General features: G+C 51.4%; 1 protein-coding gene across 4 annotated transcripts in view; it reads right to left on the bottom strand.

Moving 5' to 3' along the window:
- The window catches only part of EPHB2 (EPH receptor B2), a 143,217-nt gene that overhangs the window by 57,705 nt on the left and 74,634 nt on the right, over nt 1-10,878 (bottom strand). For all 4 annotated transcript variants that reach the window (XM_026659973.2, XM_026659971.2, XM_026659972.2 and 1 more), the window contains exon 4: nt 8,196-8,531. In XM_026659973.2, coding sequence (XP_026515758.1) covers nt 8,196-8,531 — 336 coding nt within the window. The remainder of the gene's footprint in view (nt 1-8,195; nt 8,532-10,878) is intronic.

The raw sequence follows: 10,878 nt of genomic DNA on the forward strand, positions 1-10,878 counted from the left end.
AACACAGACCCAGGGATAGGTCCATGCCCCCAAAGCTGCAGACTTAACTGAAAATGGCTCAGCAGGTTACCTGTCTTCAGCACCCAGACACTCAGTTCCCAGTGGGATCCAAACCCCAAATAAATCTGTTTTACGCTGTATAACGCTTATACAGGGTAAATTCATAAACTGTCCGCCCTCTATAACACCGATAGAGAGATATGCAAGGCTGTTTGCTCTCCCAGGTATTAATCACTTACTCTGGGTTTATTAATAAACAAAAGTGATTTTATTAAGTATCAAAAGTAGGATTTAAGGGGTTTCAAGTAATATCAGACAGAACAAAGTAATCCACAAAGCAAAATAAAAAAACAACAACACACAAGTCAAAGCCTAATACATTAAGAAACTGATTAAAGTTAATATCTCACCCTCAAAGATGTTCCAATAAGCTTTTTTCACAGACTAGACTCCTTCCTAGTCTGGGCCCAATCCTTTCCCCGGTACAGTCCTTGTTAGTGCAGCAGTCATCTCAGGTGGTAAGCAGGGTTTTTTCATGACTGGCAGCCCCCTTTGTCCTATTCCACCCCCTTTTATAGCTTTAGCACAAGGTGAGAATCTTTTGTCTGTGCTTGTCCCCACTCCTGACTCATCAATGGAAAAGTACAAGGATTAAGATGGATTCCAGTGTCATGTGACATGGTCACATGTAATGTAAGACCCCTAGTCTCCAGTCTTCCTGGGTTGGCCCAAATGTACACAGGAGGGTTTGCAGGTAAATAAACCATTTACAACCAATTGTCCTAGTCAATGGGAGCCATCAAGATTCTAAACCACCATTAATGGCCCACACTTTGCATAATTGCAATAGGACCTCAGAGTTATACTTCATATTTCTAGTTTCAGATACAAGAATGATACATGTATACAAATAGGAGGAAAAATTTCAGTCTGTTATAACCTTTGTTATGATACCTTATAAGAGACCTTTTGCATAAAGCATATTCCAGTTACATCATATTCACACTCATAAGCATATTTCCATAAAACATATGGAGTGCAATGTCACAACGGCGTCCCCGTGGCACATCATAGGCACAGCATCCCCCTGGCACATCAGGGATACAGTGTCCACATGGCATATCACATACACAGCGTCCCCACAGCACATCACTGATACAGCGTCCCTATACCCATCAGAGATATAGCGTCCCCCTGGTACATCACAGACACAGGGTCACTGCACCACATCACAGACACAGCGTCCCCACAGTACATCTCGGATGCAGCGTCCCCCTGGCACATCACAGACATACCCTCCCCACGGCACAACACAGACACAGCGTCCCCGCTGCACATCAGAGACAGAGCATCCCCACCGCACATCACGGACACAGCATCCCCAGGGCACATCACAGACACAGCGTCCCAATGGCACATCACCGACAGAGCATCCCCGCGGCACATCACAGACACAGCATTCTCGCAGCACATCACAGAAACAGCGTCCCCCCAAAATCACAGACACAGGGTCCGCGCGGTATATCTCGGACACAGCGTCCCCGCAGCACATAAGGGACACAGTGTCCCCATGGTACATCACAGACACAGCACCCAGCAGCACATCAGAGACACGGCGTTCCCACGGCAAATCACTGATACAGCATCCCCTTGGCACATCATGTATACAGCGTCCTACTGGAACATCACAGACACAGCGTCCCAACGGCACGGCACAGACACAGCGTCCCCGCGGCACATCACGGACACAGCTTCCCCGTGGCATATCACAGACCCAGCGTCCCCGTGGCACATCACAGACCCAGCCTCCTGTCTAGGCTGATTCCCCACTCTGGCACTTTGAGTGCAGAAGGTGGGGGCCCCGCAAGGATTTTAAAAATTAATACCGGCCACCCCACGCTTGTATTAAACTCCCAAGGTTACCGCTTCTTTCTGACCTTGGATGGGCAGATGCTGCCACCACCCAAGTGCAAAAACCCCTTTGGACCCAGGAAGGAGCACTTGGGAATTCCCCCCGGTGGGGTACTCTCAAGCCCTTTCACCTCCCCCTCCCCGGGGAAGAGCTGTGAAAGAAAACAAAGGAAATCAGCTGTTGCCACCAGCTAATTAAACCACATGTGCACAAACCTCCAATCTGGTTCTTAAAAAGGGTAAATTTTATTAAAACCAAAAAGAAAGAAAATACATTTGGAACTTAGGCTTTTGCTAGATTAAAAAAACCCCCACTTATAAAATGTAAACATCAAGAATAACCTTCTTGAGGTCCAGCTTAAAGGTTACAAGCAAAACAAAAGCGTTTGGGGTCTACACGGAGGAGATCCACAAGCCAATAAGAAATAAACAGAAATAAACCTAATTGTGTCCTCCTAGACATTCCCTAAATTACGTACATATCTGGGGTTTCAGATAAGCAATCTTCAGGTATGATCTGATGGTTTTTCATACCTGACTCAAAGCTTCTCACAGCGTAACTGCTGGCCTGTTCCCTGGAGAACCACAACACAGACAAAGGGAAGTTTTTCCCCAATTTTAAAAAGTTCTAGCCTCCCATTGGTTCTTTTGCTTGGGTGCCCACTCTTTCCCTTTTACCTGTGGGCTTGTTAACCCTTTACAGGGAAAGCAAGCAGAGTACAGCTAATAAGAGGAATTTTACAGCTAACTGTCTGGCTGGGTGTCCATAAAAGGGAGCTACTTCCTCCCCTTCATTTATCACACCTCGGCATGGCACGGCCACAGCGTCCCCGCGGCACATCACAGACACAGCGTCCCCACGACACAGCACATCACAGCCACAGTGTCCCTCTGGCACATCAGGGACACAGCGTCCCCGCGGCAGATCACAGAAACAGCCTCCCCACGACACAGCATGGCACAGACACAGCTTCCCCGTGACACTTCTTGGATACAGCATCCCCCTGGCACATCACAGACACAGCGTCCCAACTTCATGACACAGACACAGCGTCCGCGCGGCACATCACAGACAGAGTGTTCCCGCGGCACATCATGGACACAGCGGCCTCATGGCACGTGACAGACACAGAATCCCCCTGGCATATCACAGACACAGCGTCCGCGCAGCACATCACGGACACAGCGTCCGCGCGGCACATCACAGACACACTGTCCCCACTGTACATTATAAACAGCATGCGACCGAGCAGCAGGGCAATCCAGCATGGGAATTTCAGAAATGTTTGTTGCATGGTTCTTCCCATTGCAAAGCCACTAAGAAATCCCAGGGACATTGTGACTGCGATTTTGGTTCATGTTTCAGCAGGAAACTTGCAGACCTTCTTGGATCATTAAATCTCTTTGTTTGGTCCATGTTTTTGTACCTACTTGCCATCTTGTAATGTGGCGTGAAAGTGGTGGTGAAAAGTGTGAGGTTGAGAGCCGTGCATGTACACAAGAGTACCATCTGCAATCCACCCAGGGCTGGCCAGTGCAGAAGGGGCACAGGGCCATGGTGCCACCCCAGCCACTGTAGGAGTGTGAGCCCCAAGGTTCTGGGAGCCCCAAGGAGTGTTGGGGGAAGGTGCCCTCTCTTCAGCTTTCACTCCAGCAAAGAAGCAGACAGAATCTGGTCCTGGCCTCTGCAAACCTTTGCTGACAATGCAGCATCCTGTGCAAAACAGGGAACCTTGGTGGTAAGAAATCTGCAGGTCCTTATAGACATCTGTGCATGCTCTTTTGGGCCCCATTTCTTCTTAAGGAAGCTGTTCCCAAACAGTAATCTTTGGTCCATAGGCGCCAACTTTCCCTGGCGCCGGTGGGTACTCGTGCCCTCCCCGCCCCCGCCCCGACTCCACCCTTTCCCCGCCCCCATTCCAACCCCTTCCCCAAATCCCCGCCCCGGCCCCGCCTCTTCCCCAAGTGCGCCGCGTTCCCCCTTCTCCCGCCTCCCTCCCAGCCGCGCAAAACAGCTGTTTTGCAGCGCAAGCGCTGGGAGCTAGGGGGGAAAAGCGGGCACGCGGCGCGCTCAGGGGAGGAGGCGGAGGTGAGTTGGGCGGGGGGGCGGGGAGCTGCCGGTGGGTGCAGAGCACCCACCAATTTTTCCCTGTGGGTGCTCCAGCCCCGGAGCACGCACGGAGTTGGCGCCTATGCTTTGGTCCACCGGTGGTCAGCAGGAAGTTTCCAGGTGTCCTTGCAGAGTGGGGCAGGCAGGTCACATGGTGCTGACTCACTTCTTTGCTTCAATCACCAAATTGTATTAAAAGAAGCTAATTTCCTAAAGTAGCTTTTCTGTGTAAACTACTGGTGTCATTGCCCCAGGGAGGTCAGGTGAGCAGGAAGGGGAGGCCATCATCATCTTCATCACGGCCAATCCTGAAGGGACAGAGCCGCCTTGCGGATGGATGAAGGGGAGGTGAGTCTGTTCTCCTGAAAACGGATGGGGAGATGGGTCTGGGTGAAGGACAAATGAGCGGAGAGGTGGATCTGCATGACTGTGAGAAGTGTTCTCAAGGTAATGTCTGTCTTAACATGTGGCCCACACGATGGAGAATTTTGAGTCTGTCTCTCCAGAGACTCTGCTGGAAAAAACCTCTTGCTGTGTCATTATTTAAAGAGGTTAAATGGGATTAACTACAGGCCAGTTACTCTGACATCAATCCTGAGCAAGATCAGGGAACAGCTGATATGGGACGCAGTCAGGAAAGAATTAAGGGATGGTAACATAAGTGATGTCCACCAGCATGGTTTTATGGAAAATACATCTCGCCAAACTAACTTATATATTTTTTATGAGATTACAAGTTTGGTTGATAAAGGTAACTGTGTTGACATAATATAAATAAACTCTGTCTACACTGCAGCTGGAAGTGGGCTTCCCAGTGCGGATAGAAAGACATGCTCTGGCTGAGCTAGCAGTGTGGCTGCTAGCCATCTGAGAACAAACCTGCCCGATCCCCTCTCTGTGTACTTGGATGGCTAGCCTGAGCCGCTGTCCGTGCTTGAGCACAGCTAGTGTGTCTGTGTATCCACGCTGGGAAGCACTGCTGTGTAGACATACCTGACCCCCCATTGACTCCGTACCACGCAACGTTCTTGTTAAGCAATATAACACATATCAAATGGATTGAAAACGAGCTGACGGATATATCTCCAAAAGGAACTGTACCTGGGGAATCAGCATTGTGTTTCTAGTGGAATGCTCCTACAATCTATTCTTAGCCCAATGCTATTCAATACCTTCATCAATTATCTGCAAGAAAATACAATACCACTGCTGGTCACGTTGGCAGATGACACACAGATTCGTGGCCTGGTAAACAATGATGGGGACAGGAGTGTTATACAAACCAACCTAGATTGCTTGGGCTCATTCGAACATTGTGTATTTCAACACAGCCACACAGAAGGTCATCCATCAGGAACAAAGAATGTAGGTCATACTTATAGAATGGGGGACTGTAGCAGAGGAAGGTCTGACATGATCCAGTGGCTGGAAGCTGAAACTAGACAAATTCAGACTGGAAATAAGGTGTAATTAGCCACTGGGACAATGTACCAGGGTTGTGGCCATTTTAAAATCCAGATTGGGTGGTTTTCTAAAAGCTCTGGACTAGGAGTTATTTTGGGGAAGTTCTCTGTGTTCTACAGGAGGGCAGACCAGATGACCACAATGGTCCTGTCTGGCCTTGGAATGACACGGAAGAGGGCTGAGGGGTTAAGATGGAAACCAAGAGACCATGAGCTCCCAGTGTGATTCTGTGCTCAGAGGAACAGCACAATTTTGGGCTGTGTTGCCAGCACACAGAGCATTGACAAGACCATTACTGAGACAGTGTGTCCAATTACTTCAAAAAGCATGTTTCAAAGAAGTCCCAGAAAAGAGCTACAGGAATGATTCAAGGTCTGGGAAACCTGCCTTAGACCCTTCCTCTCTCACAATCTTCTGCAGCCACAGGTGGATCTTCAGCTGCAGCTGAATTCTCAGAAGTTTTTTCCAATCCCTGCCTGTGCTTTTGCTCAGCCTGGCACCCTCCCCTCTGCCCGAAAGTCAGCCTAGGACCCAGAGCACGGCTGCTTCTCTCCCACCCCTTTCTGCCTCAACACCTTCCTGAGAGACAACAGGTGTCTCCCCTGCTCCTGGGCTACCCCTCTCGCACTACGGTCACTGTGATGTCATCTCCTTCTGCAATGCCGTTCCTCTGGCTCTGGCTCTCAGCCCACACCCTGCTTCCTCTGCAGGAGTTTCCTCCATCCCCTCTAGGGCTGTTCTCCCATCTGGGATGCTAAAGAAGCTACTGTGCCTGAAGTCAGCCAGCGCCATCTGCTTGCCCTCAGAGTCTCCCTGGAGAAGGCTGGCTCTCCTTGTGCCATTCAAACCACAGCAGTTTCATGGCTTTGTCTGCCCCTGCCTGGCTGCTGTGTGAGCACCGTACCGTGCTGCCCAGCACCTGATATTATCACGTAAAGGAGCGTCAGTGAACTATCGATACAAAGGCGACAGGCGGGCTCAGTCTAGGGAAGCAATCCAGCTCCCAGTCCCGCCCTCCGAGCTGCACCATTCAGTGTCCCTTGGCGTACAGCTGGGAGCAGATAATGACTCCAAGGCCAAAGCAACCCATGGCTGGCGGTGCTTTGTCAATGCTGCTGAGGCAAGAATGAAGGCGAGCAAGTAGCCGCCGTGGTCGCTGGGAAGGGATTGCTCAGCCCCTGCAGGAGGCGGCAAATAGCCCGTCACACATTCAATCCTCCTCTTAGGCTCCCATGAAAGCGGAGAACAAGCCCCAGGTGGAGACTGAGCCTGGAGCCTCTCCTCGCAAAGGCAGACACGCATCCAACCGGCGTTCTTGTCTCCATTGCTGCCCTTGAGCCAACCTCTCCCCTCCCCCATCTCTCCTCTCCCTGCCGCAGAGTACCCTCCTTTTCCTGTCTTCCCCCCTTTCCCCCTCTTCCCAGCTCCCTGTTGTATCTTTGTATCTACAGCTTCTGTTACCAACTGCTAATGAGGTACATCAAGGCTGCCAGACTAGGCTGAGTGTAAGCAAAAGAATTCAGAGCCTCTAATTACAGAGGAATTAGCGAGCAGGCAGTTACTGTTTAGCGCTAATGAATGGCTACATTAAGAGAGGCAACACACAGCCTGGGAAGTGTGAGCCCCGATAATAAGGGAGTGTCAAACAAGGGAAGCACAAGAGGAGGATCCAAGGCTCTGAAAGGAGGCAACTAAAAAAACTCAATTCGCAATTTCATCCGCCTCAGCTGCTTGTTCTGCAGAGGTGGAAATGTTCACAGTTGGGGCATTAATGTAGCGATTGCAGCGCTTAATTGCAAGGTGTGAAATCAGAGCGTTAAACAGCTTCTAAACACTGGAGGAGCCCCTCTGAGGGAAAGGGTTAGATCTCTCCCAACTAGAACAGAAATAGACACATCGCCCACATGTCCTACACTCCCCCCCAAAGTCCTACCCAGAAAGACCCCTGGCACAGCCAAGTCGTGCCCACGCTATTTCTCTCCCAGCACACAGACACACTGTTCACACTCAGGCCCGCTCACACGCACAGCTCAGCCAGGCACACCAGCACACAGATCTGGATGCTCACGCACGCTGACCCGGTACCGGCCCACCAGTTGAGTTATGAGCTCAAGCCACAGTCCAACAGACCCAAACCAAAAGCCCCTGAGATCCTGGAGACTCCTGGACTCTGGCCCGAGGGAGCAGAATGGAACTGCCCTTGGAGTGGTGCTTCTTATTAGCAATTGTCTGCGGCAATGATCCCCTGCGACATCATCTTGCGAGAGCTGCTGAGTGCGGACCTGGCGCTCCCTGTGCACCCCACCCCTCCCACCAGCCCCTCCACCTTAGCGCTCCAGCTCCGGCTACCGGAGCATTGGCAGCACTTGCAGAGAGGCCAGACCAGAGAGAGCGGCAATGCAAGCTCCCCACAACGCCCTGCCAGGTGACCGCTGCAGCCCATTGTTTGGATTACTGTAGTGCCTCGGAGCCCAGGGACAGACAGGCACCCACTGTGCTAGGCCCTGTACAAACACACACAAAAAGAGTCTCTTTGCTAGGACAAGGGATGTTTTCCCTGTGCCCGGGGAAATGGGCTGGTCACTGACCATCCCTCGGGTGGGACGGGCTTTTGGTCACCACCAATGTGACCAGGAAGCGAGAGGCTCCTGACTCCATTCCCATCCCTGAGCCTCAGCCTGGCTCAACAACAGAGAGCGCAATTCCTTACCGGCCTGGTTGGTGGTGATATTGACTGAGGCAAACTGTGGGGAGAAGGGGCTCTGGTCGGTGACCCCGTTCACGGCCTGGATCTCAAAGGTGTACTGGGTGTGGGCCAGCAGGTCGCTGATGTAGATGCGGGGCTCTGTCAGGCCCAGCTGGCGTGGGGAGAACTGCACGTTGTCCCCACAGCGGGTGCAGGCGCCGCGCCCCGAGCCGCAGCTCTTGCAGATGATATTGTACACCAGGTCCTCGCGGCCCCCGGAGTCCCGGGGTGGGGTCCACTCCAGCATCAGCGACGTCTCGTTCACACTGGAGATCACGGCCTGGGGGGCGGATGGGATGGCTGTGCGGGAGAGGGAAAGAGAGAGAGAGTGAGAGTCCGTGACCCCCGTCACCATGGGGCAGGGCGCACACAGGCTCATCAGCACGTTTCTGATGAGCCCAGACTGAGAAGGGAGATGGAAGCTGATACCTGCTGGCCTGGCCGCTTCAGGAACATCCATGGACTACCAGCTCCACCCCCTCCACAGAGTGGTGTGCAGTTCCCACCCCCACCGCCCCTTCTGGACGAACACCAGCCCGCCTACTGAACGGTTAGCGAGTCCCCAGACTGGGTTCAAGTCATCTCTGTGAACCTCCCCATTCCTCCTGCTGATAACCCAGGGGAGGCTGTGCTGCGGTGCCCGGTCGGTGCACGCCCTTAGCTCAGCGCCCCCTAGGTGCTAGGAATGTAGGAGATAGCAGGTCTTGACAGGGAAGTAGAGGAGGACAGCACTCCCAGCAGTATTTCATTGTAACTCGAGTCTGCATGGTACAGATCTGGGCACCTTTAACATAATTACTGGTCGTATGTATATCACTGCCCATTAGATCACCACTCACCTAAGGACCAGCACTGAGTCTTTTTCAAAAGCCTTTTTGCTCCCCCTTGGACATGCATTTGGAAGGGGATTGTTCTGCTATTTGCCATAAGCCACAGTTTCCAAGCCCAGGTGGCTACAGTCAGGCCCTACCATCTAGATTCAGCCCCCGGAGGGAAGTTATTTCAGTGCCTAACCTGGCATGCAGGGACCTGTGTTTCTGCACCCTCAGCCTATGCCAGATGCACACTGGGAGATGCCCAGCTCACCCTGGGCACCCAGCAATGCTGGGAAGGGAATGCCACGTGTGGGCACGACAGCTCACAGGAGGTTAGTTCAGTGCTCTCGGGGGCTCTGAGGACACCAGCCTTTTAGCCAGTGCCTGACAGATACCTGCTCCAAATGAGATGGGTTTCATCTATGGGGCCTTACTCACTCTGGATGAAATCAGGAGCAACCCTAGAGAAGTCCACGAAGTGACCCTGGTGTAAAACCAGCCTGCACAAGAAGACAAGCAGGCCCACAGCTCCAGCACTCAAGGGCCCCCCTCCAAGGGTGTGGGCAAGTGAGAAGGAGGGGAGGCTTTAAATCCCCAAAGGCCACTCTGTTAGCACCCCCGCCCTCCCTGCAGCTCAGTCACTCGCAGGGGGCCTTGATTTAAATCAGCGAGCAGGAAACCTTAATTTAAATCTCCGATTTTCATCTGGTTTTGCAGTTCTACTATTTAGTTATTTTCCTTGAAATGGTTCTCTCTCATTGGTTGACATAACTATGAAAACTTGCTGATTTGCAAGCAAAGACAGCCTATATACTAACGGTGGTGCTTCTTTTTGCTAACCAGGATGATACGCTGCACTAACCACATTTATTTACACAACAATCGCTTCTCATATATTGCTTCAGATTCTTATGACATTTGTTAATAAGCTAGAAAATGGTGAATGACACATTTCTTATTTACTACATGCTAATTGTTTACTCGGAGTTGTGTCAAGCTGCATTTCATTGGAAACTGGAATTCAATTAAAAATTGTTTATATTAGTGAAGTAAAACGACCTTAACTCTGCTCGATCCATTAAAAAAGGAAGGTTATCAAAGTGACAATTAAAACTTTGACCCCGCATGGCCAGTGCCTCCTAAGGATCAGGGTGAAAGCAGCTCTGTGCATTTGCTGTTTGCCCTCCGGGTATGGGCTTGTTGGGTGTTAACCTCTTAAGAGAATCCTCGTTAGGCTAATTGGAGGCAACATCAGCCAGGGAAGAGGCTGTGTGTTGTGCTCCCAAAAATGTAAATAAAAAGTGGGGAAGAAGGACATTTTCTCCCAGTAATAGAAGGAAAGATGAGAAAGCGTGAAGACAACTAGCGAATCCATCCTAGCAGGAAACGCTATGCACCTGCTGGAGTGGGGACAGGGCAGGACCCTAACATTTCATGGGATAAGAGGGACTGGGAAACTCCAGGAGCAGCTCGTGAAAAAAAACGTTCAGCACAATTCACCCTCACCACGTGCACACCCCTGAGCTGGGGGGCTGCCTGGCCCTCTGCAGCCTCGAGTGGAGACGCTGACTGCAGTGATTAGAGCAGGGGACAGGACAATTGGGTAAGAGCAGGCAGTCACTGGCTCCGATTCCCCCAGTGCAGGAAGAGATGATGGCACTGGCCTCCTTTAGGAAGCATGTTCAGCTCCAGGCAGGCAGGAGACGTGCACTGCGCTAATGGGATTTGCTGGACTGCGTTTTTTTGCATTGAGTCATTTAAACTGAGGAGCTTTCACTAAAGAGTTTCTAATGTGGCTCCTTCATAGACCCCCTCATCAGGAACCCAAAACC

Source organism: Terrapene carolina, unplaced genomic scaffold (genome assembly GCF_002925995.2).
Source record: "Terrapene carolina triunguis isolate 2854851 unplaced genomic scaffold, T_m_triunguis-2.0 Scaffold714, whole genome shotgun sequence".
Taxonomy (NCBI): domain Eukaryota; kingdom Metazoa; phylum Chordata; order Testudines; family Emydidae; genus Terrapene; species Terrapene triunguis.